The sequence below is a fragment of the Musa acuminata genome, chromosome BXJ1-11, assembly GCF_036884655.1.
Source record: "Musa acuminata AAA Group cultivar baxijiao chromosome BXJ1-11, Cavendish_Baxijiao_AAA, whole genome shotgun sequence".
Taxonomy (NCBI): domain Eukaryota; kingdom Viridiplantae; phylum Streptophyta; class Magnoliopsida; order Zingiberales; family Musaceae; genus Musa; species Musa acuminata.
The window spans coordinates 10,799,787-10,820,173 of NC_088337.1; the positions used below are offsets into that span (position 1 = coordinate 10,799,787).

Consider the following 20,387-nt stretch of genomic DNA (forward strand, 5'->3'; position numbering starts at 1 on the left):
TCTTTTGGACATGTCTGTCCTCAATTACCGTGTACCTATAGTCTCTTATCCATCTAATATCCCAAAGATCATCTATCAAGCATGGTGCTATCAGACTCATACAGTTTTTACTCGAGTCTCGCTCTAATCAGACTCTCTCGGAGAACTCTTTCTCTCTCAATTCAAATGACCCTAGCCAAGAATTTGTCTAAGCAAGAACATACAAGACATTTCTCTTATGACACCGAGAGTGGATGATCCTCTATTGATACTCAATAGCCCTTGTAAGTTGACTACCACTCCCGATAACTGGTTGTGCTAGATCTGGGATATCCAAACCTATAAGTTCGGTATCAAAGAGTGGAGCACTCATATAGGACATCTTTGATTTCTCAAGTCTAAGAACCAAATATACCACTAGGACTATGGAATCGCTGTCTGACAATAAGGCATCATCAACCATTCAACATTCTGTAAGCGGATTAATCAGTGAACTCATTCTCTAATAAGCACTTGTATTGTATCCATAGTGCCCCCACATGAGCAGCTATAAGACTAGCTACATCCATCATATGGACAGGTATATAACACACTAGTCTATCCGGTTATCTCGATGTCCCTCTCGAGTAACCTATGACCGAGATTATTTAGGATCTGTGTTTAAAAGTGAATCGGTCTCATTATCGTGATCTCATCATGATCCAATTCCCATTGCACAAATCCAAGACATCACAATATATATAATCATATATGCAACAAATAATATAAAGTGATAAATACTAAAATATAATAAGCAAAAGGACTGTGTGTCAAGTCATACGTGCCATCACTCACGTGATTGGCTTGTAAGGCACCTATGACTAGCACTTCCACTACCGGTCTTCCTTCAATGGGCGAAAACTAACCACCCTTTTACACCCCTCTTTTCCTTTTCACAGGTTTAGGAGACAACCTTTTACAAGCACTCTCTCCTCTCTAAACAGAATTCTAAAGTTAGAACTAGAGGAGGGGATCTCTCAAGTGATTGCTACAGCGTTTTCCCACTTTTAAGCTTTTTATGCTTGTGTGTGTTAATCAGGGATGAGAGGGGTATTTATAGGCTTCAAGTGGATTCAAACTTGGAGCCAAAAAATGTCTCATCCCTGGTTTTTGGGGTATTGGCGGTACCACCGCCTGTGCTGGGACGTACCACCACTTGCAGCATTAACACTGAGCGGTACCACCGCCCAGTCTAGCGGTACCACCACCTGACACCCTACCACTTGGCGGTACCACCGCTTGACAGTCTCTTGGAGAATGTGTCTAGGCGGTACCACCGCCTGACATAGTCTCAGAGACTGTGCCACGACGGTTCCACCTGTTAGGTCACTATTTGGGTCTTTCACTTGGCCCAATACAGCCCAGGCTTGGGCCCAACTGGCCCCTAATTGAGTTGGCTAAATTTCAACCCAATTATGCCTAAAACCTACTTTGATCTAGATAATTATTATAAAGCTAATCAAATGTTGTCTGACATATCATTAGTTCATCGGTGCTTCGTTTGAATCTTCGACGCATCATCCTCTCTTGCGACCTATTATCCAATCGGCCAGTTAACCTCTGTAACTCTGATTTCCTTAGCATAATTTTCGCTCTTCTTGACCTAATGCCCGAACCCATGGCCTGAAGCCTTCTGCATATGCGTCGACCGATCCTCCAACTCGACGTCCAATCTTCTGACATGTTCTACTTTGGCCCAACATGATTTTTCCTACTTTAATTGTCTCTCCTTGATTAAAGTTTCCTACGTCACTAACAATGTAGATCAAATCATAAACAGTTTCAATTGATTTCATCATCAAAATCCGAGATTCAACAGCCATAAGTATGCACTATTCATCTTATCTCGTTTCCTTTTGGACACACTTAACATTCATGATATGTAGAGCAGTGTCCAGTATAAACAAACCATTATATAATGTTCCTCTCGTGATGATCTCATCATCTAATATTCTTGAACAACCATTATTCTCAAAAACTAATTTATATCTACTAACTATCAAATATGAAATGGAAATAATATTTTTGATAATCGAAGGAATAAAATAGCATGCATCTAATGCAATAATAACTCCACCATGCATATTTAGAGTAACCTCACCAACAACTAGTATAGCAACTTTTGCTCTATTGCCCATCTTGAGGTTAATCTCGCCTCTCGCCAATCTCCTTGATCTTGCCAGAACCTGTAATGAATTACAAATATAATAAGCACTACTAGTATCCAATACCCAAGTATTATCATAAGAGTCTAGCAAATGGAGACTGATCATAAATGGACTTGAAGCTTCTCCAAGCTTTTGTTTCACCTTCTCTACAAGGTACTCTTTGTAGTTCCTCTTTCAATGCTCATCTTTGCCATAGTGGAAGCACTAGCCTTTGTCCTTTGCCAGCTATTTCTTAACAACATTTGCTTTACCCGATCTGTCCTTGCCCTTGCTCTTGCCCTTCTTAAGGGACTTTTCTGCCTTCCTTTTCTTTTTGGACTCACTAGTATAAAAATTGGCTTCTCTTTCTTGATAGTGCTCTCTATCTCCCTCAACATATTGAGGAGCTTAGGGAGAGTCACCTCAAGCTTGTTCATATTAAAATTCATTATGAACTATGAAAAGGAATCTGGTAGGGACTGAAGCACAAGATCCACACACAGGTTATCCTTTAGGACCATTCCTAGACCTGAGTTTCTCTATCTACTCAATCATCTTTAGGACATGGTTCTGAACTAGTGTTCTCTCAGTCATCATAGCGTGGAAGAGGCTCTTGGATATCTCATATCGTTGAGTCCTTCCCTCTTCCTCAAACAATTTTTAGACATGTAGGAGAATGGATTTAACATCCATCTTTTCATGCTGTCTCTATAACTTAGGAGTCATGGAGTCCAATATGTAACACTAAGCAAGAGTGGAGTCATCTATGTATTTCACATAGTGAACGATCTCATCCTCGCTCGCCCCTTCCTAGGGCATAGGTTTCACTGTATCAAGGACGTATGTGATTTTCTCCACCATGAGAATAATTCTCAAGTTGCGGAGCCAATCTATATAATTCAAACTAGTGAGGTCGTTGACATCAAATATGCCATGTAAGGGATTTGAAAGCGATATTTTCTGAAAATAAAGATGTAACAAAAATAAGTAACATGTAGATTTTATAAAAAAATAAATAAATAAGATATGGACTTCTATCTTAATATACTCCCACTATTTTTCTGGCGGGTCACACAACACCCTCAGCACGTGAAATGGAAGTCTCCGGCGGACTTCTAGTGAGAATCGGGATCCAATTAGTATCTTAGTATAACCTCAAGGGACTCGAACAATCACACTAAGCCCAAAAGGTATGCAACTCGCCGATCATAATTCCTTGTGATTCATATCCTGTTCGACCTCTGAACCACCATGGTCTCGTGGGACTCGACCAACCATGATGTTCGGTTAAGTCAACACCATCGTTACAAGATGAGTCTGATTCGATGATATACCCTCGAGGGACTCGACCAAGTATACCATGTCCTCAGGTCACCGATGACATCTCTATGTCGTAGGCAAGATAGCGAATCGTGATATAGGTGAGCCTCGAGAGACTCGACCAACTCAACCTACATCGAGAATCGATCCCTACCTATAACGATGGAAGGTCACGTGGGTCAATCTAATTATCTCAAGATTACCAACTTAATATTATCGAGAGAGGAGATTTAGATTTGGTCTTCTAATATGACATGTTACACATATACATTGCATGGAAATATATATACATATCTAGTAGGTGTACAAGCAATCACACATCATTTGAGCAATCACACAAAATGATCATATACCACAGCTTAATATAACCAGGCCCAAGACTATGGGCATAATCATTCACATCAAGATCTATGTGTACAGTAGTGCATCTCTATACCCTGTGATCGTCCATCTCATCCTCATCAGTTATGTCGGCATCTCCACACATCTCCATGCATCGCGATTGTCCGTCTCTGCCTCGTGGGTCCCGCTATCTCTTCCACGCTCCCGTTGCACCTCCTCGTGTGATTAAAAGTTAATCGTAAGCACGTAGACCTGATAATAAACGAGAAATAAAATGGAGACTCATAAGCCCCAATAATAATAATAATAATCACATCACATGTACACACATCACATGGTCCAAGATCATCAGTCCACATCATACATCACATGTACACATCATCATCATGTAGGACTACTAGATAATAATCATAATAATAATTAATAAAATTTTAATTAATTAATATTTTTTGAAACTGGGGACATACATGGAATTTTTAGAATTATGAAGGGTATTTTGGTAATTTAGATAGAATGGACAAAATTAGAATTCTCATATTCACAAGGGCAAAATTATATTTTTTTCCTAAAAACCTACTGCCCTTCCCCTTTTTTTTTTTTTGTTGTGGTCATCGTCACCCATCACCCTGCTAGCGGCAGTCATTGTAGGGGGCGGGGCTGCCACCTCTGCCCGCGGGTGTAGCGCCCCTACGGGTGCCGATGCCCCTACAAGCAAGTGTGCCCATAAGCGGTGTCGCCCCTCGAGCTAGCGCCATTGTAGGCGGGCGCCCCTGCGGGAGCCGTCCCCAAAAGCACCTCGCCACCGGGCTGCCCGTAAGCGCCTCACATTAGGTTGCCCGCAAGCGCCTCGCTCGCAGGCTGCCTGCAATCGCCTCACTCACGGGCTGCCCATAGGCGCCTCACTCATGGGCTGCCCGTAGGTGTTGAATCTCGGATTTTGATGATGAAACTAATTGATTGTGTTTAGATGTTTAACTACATTTTGAGTGATGCAGGTCTACTCGATCAGGATTAGACAGTTAACGCAGGAGGAATTGATGTTACGCCGGAGGAGATCACGTTAGGATATTGGATGGCAGAAGGCTTCGGACATCGGGCATCGGGCCAAGAGCGGAATTGCGCCAAGGATATCGGGGTTGCGGAGGTCAACCGCCGATTGGGCAACAAGTCGCAAGAGAGGACGATGCGTTGAAGAATCGGACGAAGCGCCAACCAATGACGTGCCGGGCAATAGAATGTCAATTCGCGTTGTAATAATTGTCTAGATCGGAGTAGAGTTTTAGCTTGTGTGTGTAGGATTAACTACGATAATGACGAAGACATAAAGCAAAACAAAGTATCGGAGTCAAGCACGAAGGATTCACTGTGAGTTCGAGAGTTTGACGGAAGTCCGAAGGTTCGTCGGGAATGCTGCCGGAACTAGCCGAGAATGAGTAGGGAGCTTGCCGAAGGGTTTTTCGGAAGCTCGCCGGAAGGTTCGTTGGAAGTTCGCGGAGCTCGCCGAGAAAGATCAGAGCTTGCCGAAGAAGCTCGTTGGAACTCGTCAAGATCAACTCTAGTTCGGACTGGTTTGGGCCAATTTTGGAGCCCTACCAGTGAGCTAAAATAGTGTAGGCGGTGGCACCGCCTAGAACCCGAGAGCCAGGCGGTGGCACCGCCTGGGCTGGGCGGTGGCACCGCCAGCATCGGGAACCAAAGAGAATTTAAATTTTGGAGCCCAAATTTGAATCCTCTTGAGGCCTATAAATACCCCTCAAATCTCAACTGAGATTACAACTTTTTGAGCAGCAGTTGTTTGAGAGAAAGGTCTTAGAAAAGTCTTTGCTAGTCTTGTTTTCAATTTGCTAGTGTTCACCTCCTTCTTTCTTGCTGAAAATTTGTAAGAGAGTGAACCGCTTGTAAAAAGTTGTAAGAGGGGTATTTACCCTTCTCTTTCAAGAAGATTTGCTAGTGGAAGGTGGGAGCCTCATCGAAGAGGGGCCTCGCAAGTGGTTGTAGGTCATTTGACCGAACCACTGTAAAATCTGTGTGATCTCTGGTTTGCATTTACTTATTATCATTTATATTGCTGCAAATCATTTGCACTTTAATGCTCTACTTCTTTGTCTTCGTCTTACTTATCCCTTCAAGTTAAAACGCAATCGAAACGGTTTCAAACGAAAACGTTACTTTTATCGTACGAAGTTTCCGAAAGGTTTTAAATCGTCAAAAGTTTATCGCACTTTACCGCTGCACTAATTCACCCCCCCCCCCCCCCCCCCCCCCTCTCTTAGTGCCGCTCCGATCCTAACAATTGGTATCAAAGCCACATTTTTCTACCTTGGTTTAACACCCAAATAGAAATGGCTCTTTACGGCTTTCAAGAGGGTCACTCTCTCATTTGTCCTCCCTTTTTCAATGGGACGGACTACACTTATTGGAAAACTCGAATGAGAGTTTTCTTACTTTCTTTGGATTTGAATTTATGGCACATAGTCGAAAATGGATTTGAAATGTCTTCTCTTCCAATGAACCATTGGAATGATTTGGAGAAGAAGATGTTTTCTTTAAACGCAAAGGCTATGAATGCCTTATTTTGCGCTTTGGACAAAAATGAGTTCAATCGGGTTTCTTTGTGCAAAACGGCTTTCGACATATGGCACACTCTTGAAATCACACACGAAGGCATTTCTAGAGTTAAAGATTCGAAAATCAACATTTTAACGCATGATTTTGAGCTTTTTCGAATGAAGCCGAGCGAAACCATTGTTGACATGTACACCCGTTTTACGGATGTAATCAATGGTTTACAAGCTCTTAGCAAATGTTTCTCGAATTTTGAACTTGTTAGTAAAGTTTTACGATCACTTTCTAAAGCCTGGGAATCAAAAGTAACGGCAATACGAGAAACAAAAGATTTAAATATTTTTCCACTTGAAGAACTTATCGGCTCATTGATGACATATGAAATTGTGCACAATGCACATGATGAACACAATGAACACTTGAACCACCTTCCAAAGAATAGAAAGGATTTGGAACTCCGGACAAATGAATACCACTTGAGCGATGACTCAAGTGATGAGGACAATGATGAACTTGAACTTCGAACACTAAATCTTAATAAGTTTATTAAACAAAAATCTAAAATAAACAATGAACTTGAATGGAGGAAGAGGCCAAAGAAGAGGAAGGCAACCAAGGATGAATCAAAAACTTCCAAAGGTGAAACGACGAATTGGGTTTTGACTAGCTTCGACTACAAGGTAAGTAACTCAACTCTCTTGAATTATTTTGAAATTACTTGAAGTCTTTCATGAGTGCTTACTATAGAATAGGAAATAAAAAATTATTTTTCAAAAATTATATCATGTTTTTCTTTTTAGCATCTTTGAAAAATTAAAAAATTTGATCATGAAAAGTATATTGCTAAGGTTTCATGCATGTTATGTTTTTGAAATATTGAATGATGTATGCAACATTATGGATGATAGTTATATGATATGTGATAATGCTTAGGATTAATCCATGCATGTGTATTTTGATGATTTTATGTCATGCATGAGTTTTTGAAGTAAATGTTGATTTGATACTCTCATTTTGGATTAACATGTTTTTGGTTTAATCATTTTTATGACGAATTAAGATGACATTCTCATGACATATTAAGATGACATAGTGCATGTAAATATATGTATGAATTTCTTGATAGTCTTTTGATGATAGATGTGATATCATGATGTTTTATTTTTGATGTGTTTGGTCTTGACGGCTTTACGACGAAACTTATGTTTTGATTTTAAATGATGATACATGTTTTCACAAAAAGACTTAAACACCCTCACATGAAATCAATTATATGAAATGGAAATAAATTTTATATCCTATTGAGATTAATGAATTTAGTTTACCAATCTTGTGAATCTCATGAAAATAAACATGATGAATATTTTGAAAATAAATGAGTGTATCATGCATTTGGTCTTAATGATTTCTCTTGAGCATACTTTTTTAAATCATACTTGATAATGAATATCAAGATATTAAAAGGATGTTATCATGGAATCATGCTTGATAATTCATTTTACGAAATTTACCTTTCTATCTTGAATGTTGACATTTTTTTAAAAAAAAAGCAAAGGCATGCTCATAAGAAGCAAATCACATGAATAGAAATTTATAAAAATGAAATGTAATCCTCTATCTTATTGATTTTTCAATAAATCTATGCTTGTCATATATGAATTTATTGAATGTAATTTTGAGGATGATTTTAGATTTGACAAATGCTTGATTCGTATTTACGACATAAGATACATTTTAAATATGAATCATGCTTCAATCATGTTAAATGCTTCAATCATTTTCTATCTCTTGAGTTCTCGATTTTGATGAAATACAAGTGATAAATTCATTTATGATATCTTGTAAATCACTTGAATTATGAATGAGCTTTTTCTTGATTTTTTGAGATTTATAACTTGAGATTTACTCTATAAAAATCAAGATCTTGTATCCTCAATGTTCCTTTTTAGCATCTATTATCCAAATGAATTATGATTGGTATCATTGCTATATTTCTTCTTATCGTGCACTAAAGAGAAATTTTTCCTAAATGAATCATGATATTTCAGAACCACAATTCTTTTTATGATTCATAATGAATTGAAAAATTGTATATGCTTGAATTAATATCTTATTCTAAGATTGAATGAATTTTATCTATATCATGATCTCCTAAGATTTTTCCTTGATTATTTAAGAGGAGATTTTTTCAAAACAAAACGTGTCTTCTATTATTATCTTTTCATGATATGATTTTTATGCAATTCCTTGTACTCATGAAATATTTATCTCATCACCCAATAACTCTTCTTGATATTCCTTATGTGATGAAATGAAATAATGCATGAAATTCAAATAAGAAGTTAATGATCATGCATGATAGGATGTACTGAATTTTGACATTTAGATACTATCATTTGAATAACTATGATCATGTTGCCAAAATGATTTATCATGAATGCTTGAATATCATGTACGATATGCCCATATTAATGATTGAGTTATTTGTATCATGCATGAAAAATAAAAGATATAGTTTTGAAATTGTGCATGTTTGAATTTGAAAATATGATGATGTATAATGATGAAATTGTGTAATGAAAATATTACATATTTTGAAACCATGTTTTAGTGTCATGCATAATGATCATGCTTAATAAATTTTAAAATTATGCATGATGAATCTTGCGATTTACGGATTATTGATTTTTACGATAATGGAAGTGCCTTATTGATCTTTGTTGTAATAAATCTTACACTTTTGGTTTTAAACATGATACATGTTTTTATTTGGCATAAATGAAATAAAATCATATGAATTGAAACAACTAAAAAGAGAAAAATATTTTTTCCTTGAAAAATTATTTTTCTCTATCTTATTGATCTTGATGATTATTATGATAAATCTATGTATGACATTTTGAATCTCTTGAAAATAATGTTGAGATTTTGATGAATTTGACGATTTGAATTTGAATGAGTTTGTATTTAAATTATGATCTTGATTTCTTGAATTTACTAGAGATTTTTTTTAATCACAATCTCTTCTTTGTACACATACAATTTTTGTTATTTATAAAAGGAAGAGATTTGAAAAAATGAATCATGTCTTTTGTAATTCAAGAGGTCTTATCTTTCATGACATGATACCATTGGATTTATGGCTTGTATGCCTTGAAATAATTGAAATATTATGCACTATTTTGTTCTTCCCTTATTCTTTCTTGTTTACAATGATAAAATGGGAAAAAGTTATGATCATTCATGACAGGATGCAATTTGACAGATTAATACCATGATTATTTGAAATGTTTATGATTTGCAATGATGCATACAATACTTGTGCTTTTTAATTATGATGTAATGTATTAAATCATGATTTAAAATACTATGAGTTATTGCCAAAATGATGTATTATAAATATTGATTTAATGTTTTGTCTCATGAATACTCTAAATGATGAATGTTTGGTATCATGATCAAAATGTTGATAAATAGTTAAAAATTTTAGTATCATGTATTATATCCTCATAATGTTGATCGATTTATTCAATATTGTGCATGAATGAATATAAGATTTTTGAAAATGTGCATATTCTAATTTGAAAATATGATGATGCACAAATAAGATTGATACTTACCTTTGTCATAATTGATGTAAAGGGTCTTCTCTTCTTTTTCACAATGACAAAGGGGGAGATAGCTAGCTTGCACAAGTCAAGAAGATGCAAAAACTTGATTGCTAGCTTGCCTATCTTAAGTAGCAAAGATTGCTAACTTGCTTATTTCAAGAGGCAAAAGTTGTCTTCTTGAATATCACTATCTTGCCTATCTCAAGAAGCAAGACTTGCAACCTGCACATTACAATAGGAAGCAAGAATCAATAGCTTACACACTTCAACAAGAAAGCTATCTTGTATTTGCTTTCGAAATTTTTGCTAGCTTGTATGTTGCAAAACTTGATCACTTTTTCAAACACTTTGCTAGCTTGCATTTTTGCTAAGAAAGCAAAAATGACACTTCTCAAAAGAGAAGAAAAAGCTTGCTATCTTAAACATCACAAGCTTGCCTATCTTAAGAACAAAAATTTGCAAAGTTGCTATCTTGCCTATCACAAGAAGCAAAACTTGCAAATTATACATTGCATTTCCTTTCATGCAATGTATGGAACATTTTATCTCTAAACACGTAAGAGTAGGAACTTCTCCTTTTTGTTGATGACATAGGGGGAGAAGTATATTGATGACTTCATGCATTGAATTGAATATTTTATATATATTTGCATGATGGTTTAAATGTTTTTTCATAACATGTGATGAATGTTACTTGGATTTGGGATAATCCAAGTGTTCTATCAAAGGCATATTGATAGGGGGAGTTTGGTTAAACTCCGGGGAGTTAAGGTTAACTCCGTTAGTCATCAATTAGTTGTCATCATAAAAAAGGGGGAGATTATTGAATCTCGGATTTTGATGATGAAACTAATTGATTGTGTTTAGATGTTTAACTACATTTTGAGTGATGCAGGAGGTCTACTCGATCAGGATTAGACAGTTAACGCAGGAGAAATTCACGTTGCGCCGGAGGAGATCACGTTAGGATATTGGATGGCAGAAGGCTTCGGACATCGGGCATCGGGCCAAGAGCGGAATTGCGCCAAGGATATCGGGGTTGCGGAGGTCAACCGCCGATTGGGCAACAAGTCGCAAGAGAGGACGATGCGCTGAAGAATCGGACGAAGCGCCAACCAATGACGTGCCGGGCAATAGAATGTCAATTCGCGTTGTAATAATTATCTAGATCGGAGTAGAGTTTTAGCTTGTGTGTGCAGGATTAACTACGATAATGACGAAGACATAAAGCAAAACAAAGTATCAGAGTCAAGCACGAAAGATTCACTGTAAGTTCGAGAGTTCGACGGAAGTCCGAAGGTTCGTCGGGAATGCTGCCGGAACTAGCCGAGAATGAGTAGGGAGCTTGCCGAAGGGTTTTTCGGAAGCTCGCCGGAAGGTTCGTTGGAAGTTCGCGGAGCTTGCCGAGAAAGATCGGAGCTTGCCGAAGAAGCTCGTTGGAACTCGTCAAGATCAACTCTAGTTCGGACTGGTTTGGGCCAATTTTGGAGCCCTACCAGTGAGCTGAAATAGTGTAGGCGGTGGCACCGCCAGATTTGGTGGTGGCACCGCCTAGAACCCGAGAGCCAGGCGGTGGCACCGCCTGGGCTGGGCGGTGGCATCGCCAGCATCGGGAACCAAAGAGAATTCAAATTTTGGAGCCCAAATTTGAATCCTCTTGAGGCCTATAAATACCCCTCAAATCTCAGCTGAGATTACAACTTTTTGAGCAGTAATTGTTTGAGAGAAAGGTCTTAGAAAAGTCTTTGCTAGTCTTGTTTTCAATTTGCTAGTGTTCACCTCCTTCTTTCTTGCTGAAAATCTGTAAGAGAGTGAACCGCTTGTAAAAAGTTGTAAGAGGGGTATTTACCCTTCCCTTTCAAGAAGATTTGCTAGTGGAAGGTGGGAGCCTCATCGAAGAGGGGCCTCGCAAGTGGATGTAGGTCATTTGACCGAACCACTGTAAAATCTGCGTGATCTCTGGTTTGCATTTACTTATTGTCATTGATATTGCTGCAAATCATTTGCACTTTAATGCTCTACTTCTTTGTCTTCGTCTTACTTATCCCTTCAAGTTAAAACGAAATCGAAACGGTTTCAAACGAAAACATTACTTTTATCGTACGAAGTTTCCGAAAGGTTTTAAATCGTCAAAAGTTTATCGCACTTTACCGCTGCACTAATTCACCCCCCCCCCCCTCCCTCTTAGTGCCGCTCCGATCCTAACAGTAGGCGCCTCACTCATGGGCTGCTAGGGGGCGACGGTTACCCCTTGCAGGTGCCGCCCTTTTTAGCAAGTGTCACCCGCAAGGGGGCTCGCCCACGGGCCCAGCGCCCACAAGCACCACCCTTACGCATGGGTGCAGTGCCTATGCGCAAGTGGCCTGCCTGCTGGTAGAGGGTTGCCACTTGCTGACCGCCTGCAACCCGTACACGTAGGTGGCCGAGACCTCCCTTGGGAGCTCTCGGCCAAGGCTGCAAGCAGCCTTTAGCCAACCTACGAGGGCAGCAACTCTCATCTTTTGCGTTAATGATTTTGATGAAAAAAGTCTTCCTAAAACACAATACACTCAGTTTAAAACTTATCTATCTTACGAACAACCTAGCTCTGATACCACTGTAAGAAATTCTAGGGGCGACATCACATGCGTAGTAAAAAAACATAAAATGAAATCCCTAAATTTCCCAAAGATGTGTTCGTCATGGTGCAAAGATTGATATACAAAATCCACAAAATTAAAAACCACACTTTAGATAGTTGTGTTACATAGGAAAATCGTATATCCTTGAATCCCTGCAGATCTATAGGAGAGAATGAAGGAGGTCAAGCGTCCTCCTTTCTAGCGGTGATACAGATAGTAGGGTTACGACGACACTCCTCAAATCTCCAAGCCTGCTATTTGTGGAGGAGAAGAGAAGGAGAGAATAAGAGGTGGTAATCAAAAACCTCTAGCCTATGGGTGTTTGGTTCCCTCTTATTTATAGAGGCCCCCTATCAACTTGACCCTAATAGTTCCTGCCCTATTGGGTATCAGATCTCTATCCAACTACCCAAGTCTCTTAGATTAATGGATTTCTATCCAATAATCTCTCATTGGCTCTTATTTGATCTCATCCATAGGATCCAATAGTTTACGGGCTTATTGGATATCCAATAAGATAGGGGGTCCGACGAATATCTCATATCCAAATCTCTACTCGTCGCAACGCCTACCATATGTATATGACCCTCTAGGCCCAATATCGAGTTGGCCATGAGTCATACCTATCAGAACTTCTTTTGGCTCAGTGAGTTATTATCTCCATAATAATTTACTCAACTCATCGATTATGGACGTACTAGGCCACTACGCAATAGTCCTTAGATGATACAGGGGAATCCAATCCTTTGGACCTATCTGTCCTTAGTTACTATGTATATATAGTCCCTCATCTATCTAATACCTCAGAGACTATATATTGGGCATGGTATTATTAGGCCCATACAATTTTTATTTGAGTCTCACTCTAATCAGATTCTCACGGAGAACTCTTTCTCTCTTAATCTGAATGACCCTAGCTAGGGATTTTTTTGAGCAAGAACACATAGGATATTCCTCTCATGACACCGAGAGCGGATGATCCTCTATCGACACTCAATAGCCCTCGTAAGGTTTACTATCACTCTTGATGGTCGGTTGTGCTAGATTTGGAACCTCCATACCTATAAGTCCGGTATCAAAGAGTGGTGTACTCATACAGGATATCATTGGTGTCTCAAGTCTAAGGATCATATACACCATTGGGACGACAGAATCACTGTTTAACAATAAGACATTATCAACCATCCAGCATTCCGTGAGTGGATTAATCAGTGAACTCATTCTCCAATGAGCACTTACACTATATCCCTAGTGTCCCCTCATGAACAACTATGAGACCAACTACATCCATCATATGGACGAGTATGCAGCACACTAGTCTGTCTGATTATCTCGATGTCCCTCTCGAGTAACCTATGACTCGGATTATTTAGGATTTGTGTTTAAAGGTAAATTGGTCTCACTATCGTGATCTCATCACGATCTGATTCCTATTGTACATATCCATGGATATCATAATATATTCATGCAACAAGCAATATTAAATGATAAAATATCAAATAATAATAATAAGTAAAAAGACTGCATGTCAAGTTGCACATGTCATCACTCACGTGATTGGCTTGTATGGTACTTATGACTAGCACCAATAAGAGTTAATAAGATATTATTGGGTAGGGACCTACTAATCTAAGAGGATTAGGTAATTGGATAGAGATCCAATACCCAATAGGGCAAGATCCATTAGGGTTAAGTTGATAGGGGACCTCTATAAATAGGAGATAACTAAAGGGCTATAGACTTGGCTTCTTGGTTGTCATCTCCTATTCTCCTCTCCCATTCTCTTCCTTAGCCAATAGGTGTGGAGATTTGGGTAGCGATTTGAGGAGCGTCTACGCAACCCCTATCATGTGGATCACCACTAGAGAGGAGGACGCTTGACCTCTTTCATCCTATCATATAGATAAGTAGGAATTCAGAGACATACGATCTCCCTAGGTAACACAACTATCTCACACGTGGTTTTCAGTTTCGTGGGTTCTGCACACTAATCTTTACCCGACGATGAACACCTTTTGGGAAATTTGAGAATTTTGTTTTATATTCTTCTATTGCGGATTTGCTATCGCCCCTAGATTTCCCTATAGTCACAATTCTCCACTAGGGCCTGGTAGCGCTCCCACACCTTGGCAGAATGTCATTGTGCTAGCTTCACCGCGATGGCGAACCCCTAGTCCGAGGTGCCCTCCAAGTACGCCACCAAGGCCCATTCGAAGAGCTTGTCCTCCTCTCACATCCATGGCCTTAGTACATATCCTCCTCTCACATCCATGGCCTCAGTGCCACCCCCACGAACTGTTTGGAGAACATAGACATCAAGTTGCCCTCGCCTATCCATCGTACTCTTCTTTCACAAGAAATGGGTGAGTTGGTAGCGGAATGTTTTTTACTTGACGCTAACATTGGTTTGCCATATGCAACACAATCGAAGGCACACAAGAGTGGCATTCCAAAGGAGATCCAAGCATCGGCCTCGCATGCCACCAATGGTGCCGCTGGTATGTTGTCCACAACACAACTTGAGGCGTGCGAGGGTGGCATTCCAGAAGAGCTCCGAGCACCGACCTCGAATGCCACCGATGTTGTCGTCCTTGCACCCCACCGATGCCAGTGTCGTCCATAGGGAGAAAAGTTGGGAAGTTCATATGAAATTACTTTTGCTCCTTCTATGCACGATGAAATTTACGACGTGAGAAGAATTGGGGTTAAATATTTTATTTTTGTAAGTGTAGGGATATAGAGATCGAGATGCTAGTCCTATGTAACTGTATGAGGTAATATGTAATTACCCCCACTTTAAACATAGTCAATGGGTATAACATTTTGCCATTAGCTTTGTAAATCAGTGTAGGATGCCCACTTGGCTTCTGAGGCTTTTATAAGGAGAAATCAGACTAATTATATATTATTGCCTGTAATTAGTTATCTTTAATATCTTGATTCTTATACTTTCAAAAATTATATTAGAATTTTTATACTTAATGAAAGTGAAACATTTAACCCTAGTTTTTCTTACGTTATCAACTTTGCTGACGGAAATACCGCACATGCTCGATGGTAAACCGAAGTGAGGTAGAGTCAGCATATGCTCAATGGTAAACCTTATGATATTTTCGGTAGTAGAATCAATGGTGTGAGGAGAAACATGATTAAATACTTTATTTTCATAAGTATAGGATCTCAATGTAACTTTTGAAAATATAGGGACCAAAATGCTAAATATAGCTAATTACAAGAAGTAATCCGTAATTAGCCTAGAGAAATCCTAGTCACATCAAATAGAATTTTGGTGAGCTAATTATATATTACCCCTATTGTTAAACCTTTTTAGCATCCTAGTCCCTAGATTTAAAAAATTTACATTGGTATCCCTATAATTATGAAATTGAAATATCTACTTCTATTTACCTTAACGCCATCTGTTTCACTAACAGAAACATAAAAATAATATGTAAAAATAATAATTTTAACATTCTAGTTGGTGGTGATGACGAAAGGTGTCAGTGGTGGTAGTGAAAGACAGCACCGATGGGGGGCCGCGAGTAGTTGTTGTGAATGAGTTACATTTGTGTCAACATTGACATAAATGCAGAGTGGCGAAAGGGTCGTTCACTACATTAGTGTCGACATAGTTATCGAGTGACGAAAGGGCTGCTCATTACCGACATCGATGTAGTTGTTGAGCAATGTCGCTCTACATTTGTGTTGGTGCTGATGTAGATGTTGAGCGGCCCTTTCATCGCTCAACAACTGCGTCGGTGCAGTGAGTGACCCTTTCACCACTCTACATCTACGTCGATGTTGACATAATTACCAAGTAGCAAAAGGACCGCTCGATATCTACAACGATGATCCTTTTACCGCTCGACAACTATATTGACGTCGACGAACGACCCTCACCTCTCACTGTCATTCTCCTCATCCACAACAATCACCCATGGCTAACGACACCATCATCCGTCACCAAAAACAAATGAAATTACCCTTTCATTTATTATTTTTATATTTTCATCGATAAAACAGATAACATTAAGATAAATGAATCTAAATATCAAGATAACATTAGGATAAATGGAATTGGTAATTCGGATCAAACCATACCGGACCGGCTGCCGATTTAGAAAATCATGCTTTGGAGTCGCAAAAGTAATTCCGATCGAACCATACCGGACCAGCTGCCGATTTAGAAAATCATGCTTTGGAGAAGAATGAAAGCAGCATATTTTTAGAGATCAACAGATATTATAGTCAAAACATGACCTTGGGATGGTTTTGGAATCTAAATGTCATGCTGTTTATGTCACCTGGTACTGTGGCGGGCTGATACTGATTGCTGGCTCTAACTGGAACTAGTCACCAGTTTAGCATTTCAGTTGCATACAATTAAATAGCCAAAAATAAACACTCGATCTTAAAGTCTTAGACAACATCTCATTGCCTTATAACTCGCTTCTGACTTACCAGCAGTATCAATATAACTGGCTTTACATATACCAAATGAATCAAAAATCAAGATATGAGAAAGAGAAACTGTGGATGGCCACATTTCTGAAGAAAAAGACTGTGTATCCTCAACCGGACAAAAATCTTTTCCAGGAACTCTCTACCTTCTCAAAAGTACTCCCACTAATCTCTTGCTCAAGAAACTCGTGATTTTAATGTGGCCCTTGGATGAGATCATTTTAAATGGGGCAGGGTGGGACATCAAGGGTTACACCAGCCTGAATCTGACCCCAACCAATTAGACGCCAGTGCTTCTCGACCCGCCGGCTTAGGGCAATCTTTTCCCCTTTGCCTGTGCATACTGGTGCAGTGAGCTGCAGCTTGGCCAGGTCAGTCTTCACAGCAACAACTCGAGCTCCGGTTGACATAGATCCGATGTTGAGCATCAGGATCTCACCTTTTGCCAGCTTTGACACCTTGCCTTGTTTCTCTGTGCCCTTTGTCCTCACACCCAAAAGCCTCCGAAGAAGGAAGAAGTTGACCTGTAAGATCCACTTTTTAAGAAACTCTAACCAAAAAGGAAATAGCAAAGAGAAATACAGAGGAAAATCAATGCTAGCTGCAGTTAGTTTCTCGACCATAGGTATGATGTTGATAGTTCTATCCCAGGTGACTAAAAATGGTCAACCTGTGATTAAATCTTGGATCTAATAACAAATCTATCCTCACCCACCGGCGATATTTCTAGCACTCTATGGTTTCACTTATCGCACATGGTCAAAATGCCTGTCACTTTGTCCATTGATTGGTCCCACAAAGGGACCAATGTATGATCCATTCAAGGGCAAGCACCTAAAATTACCAGACAGCCCTGTTCGGGAAGTTGGCAGTCTAAAGGATGAGTTCAACTCTGCCAACCAGCCAAAAGGTACATGGAATGCAGATGAGAAACAGCTTAATATGTAAAACCAACCCCCTTAACCACTCCCTTGACTATGGAATAGTTTTCTTACATGACAATTGTCATCATATAAGTCATTATTATATTAGGATGGAAGGAAGGCATGAGGCAAACCTCAAGCTCGACAAAGACGTCAGGCAGAGATCCAACTTCACCCAGAACCTGACCCACCAGCCTATCAGCACGTGTCAAAGTCGGGTCCATCGTAGTGCCTACTCCAATAAGTCCACCAGGTACAGCAAACTGAAGCTCATTTTGCTCAGCATATAGTGAAACAATCCTTGAATATATGGGGGTGCACTTTATGTTCCCACTTTCATCTTTGACCACAATTCCAGGACGGACTTCAATTCGTTGGTTTACCTTCAAAACACCCTGTAGAAAGCAGCAAAAATTTGAGAATATCAGAAGTACGGATGAAAATGTTACAGAAGTATGTGAAATAGCTACTCCACCCAAAGATGAAATAGCAGAATCTACAACCATAACAACAGTAGCAAATATGAGTGATGGAATGTCCTTTAAGAGAGTCACATAGAACAGAAAAAATTGATTGCCAAGAGATGTAATAACATTATAGCAGATACGTTATGACGATAATGGTAAAAGGTGTCAATACATTACAGTTTTCTAAAACTTCAATGAGAAGTAATCACAGATAAAAAAACAGAAACAAAGATCATATGATGCACTAACAAAGCTCAATATTTAAGATCATAAGAAGCTACATACCCTGAGGATGCTTCCACCTGCTACACCACCCTTTATCTCGTCAACTTCAGAGCCAGGTTTGTTCACATCAAAAGAACGGATTACAATCATGTTTGGCGGTGAGGTAAAGTTTCTCTCTGGAATAGGTATTTTCTTAACTAGATACTCGCAGACAACATCAATATTGTATTTCAATTGAGCAGATATTGGCACCACAGGAGCCCCATCAGCAACAGTTCCCTGGAAAAATTATTCAAAATCTATCAAATGTGATATAAATCAAAATTGAGCATCATGCAGAGGTTTTGACTGTTTAAAAAAATTTAGGCTATGCAATAATTGAAAGTTTACCATAATAAACTTCTGGATTGATTCATGTTGATTGATTGCTGCACTTTCCTGGATAAGATCGACCTTATTCTGTAAGATAATAATATGTTGGAGCCGCATGATTTCAACAGCGGCAAGATGCTCAGATGTTTGAGGCTGTGGACAGCTTTCATTGCCAGCTATTAAAAGTAAAGCACCATCCATAATAGCAGCTCCATTGAGCATTGTAGCCATAAGGATATCATGACCCTGTTAAGACAAAAAATAAAAAAGTAAGGAAAAATATTTCATAAATCTTTAGACTGATGCACATACGTTTTATAAGTTATGCTAGATGTCTAATAGAGTTCTGCAAAGATGAGCATTTTACTGGGCAATCCACAAATGAAACATGTCTTAGGAGTTTCATCCTGGTGTTCTCAAATCCTGGAACATCACATAGAGGACTGTCCTCTTTTCCGCTCCCATAAGCCCTGCATATAACATAAAACATCAGTACAGCAGAAGATATATCTGTGAACTTCTCCTTAGGAACCAGACTTGTAACACATAGGCCGTGGGCATCTATCATCTTCACACTTGTAAATTTTTGCATTAGCATATCCAAGCTTGATAGTGATATTGCGCTCCAACTCATTCTTGAAGCGAACAGTCTGCAAATATAAAAAAAAAATCCTCAATGAATCTCTGATATGGAAGTGATATGGAAGGTAAAGATTTTCTTAGAAGATACAGGCCAATATACTATTCCCGATTATATATTTGTCATCCAATATAATAAACTGCAAACCGGTTCTTTTTGCAAGTGCATATCCATTTTTATTAACCAACAACAATAATAATCATCAATTACCAACCATTGTTTCAAATACCGGTTGATAAGGTGTGCACCAAGCGCGATACTAAACAGCATGAGTCAACATACCACCCAATATACCAGAAATATACCATCACCAATATTTTCCTGAAACTCGATAGCAGACAGATTAAATCCTTGCTTGCAACCCATATGTTGTTTTAAAATTCCAATGGTCTTTGTAGGATCACTTGGAGTGCTATTATCTTGCCTGCTTCCGCAGACAGGCACTACCTTCTAGACTCGTCTTAAAAAGATGCACATGTATTCCTCATTATCGTTTAACAGTAACATTTAAGATGGCATAAGTATATATTAAAATATACACTTCAGTCACCATTTTTATTTCTTTTCTTGATAAACACAAAACACAAAGCAGAGTGTATTAATAGGTTACTGAATTTCTTAACTTACCCTTGAGAAAACAAAAGAAGAATGTCATGGTATAACAAATTATATGAT

General features: G+C 38.8%; 1 protein-coding gene across 5 annotated transcripts in view; it reads right to left on the bottom strand.

The window, feature by feature from the left end:
- Nucleotides 1-17,029: 17,029 nt before the first annotated feature.
- Nucleotides 17,030-20,387, bottom strand: part of LOC135582124 (eukaryotic translation initiation factor 2 subunit gamma-like) — a 35,365-nt gene continuing 32,007 nt past the window's right edge. For 3 of the 5 annotated variants that reach the window (XM_065089844.1, XM_065089841.1, XM_065089845.1), the window contains 6 exons: nucleotides 19,610-19,722; nucleotides 19,440-19,542; nucleotides 19,091-19,318; nucleotides 18,761-18,979; nucleotides 18,143-18,403; nucleotides 17,030-17,609 (listed from right to left, as the gene is read on the bottom strand). In XM_065089844.1, the coding sequence (XP_064945916.1) occupies nucleotides 17,307-17,609; nucleotides 18,143-18,403; nucleotides 18,761-18,979; nucleotides 19,091-19,318; nucleotides 19,440-19,542; nucleotides 19,610-19,722 (1,227 nt within the window). In that variant the 3' untranslated portion in view covers nucleotides 17,030-17,306. Of the gene's footprint in view, nucleotides 17,610-18,142; nucleotides 18,404-18,760; nucleotides 18,980-19,090; nucleotides 19,319-19,439; nucleotides 19,723-20,387 lie in introns of all 5 variants that reach the window. The other 2 variants (XM_065089842.1, XM_065089843.1) reach the window with 2 other exon arrangements.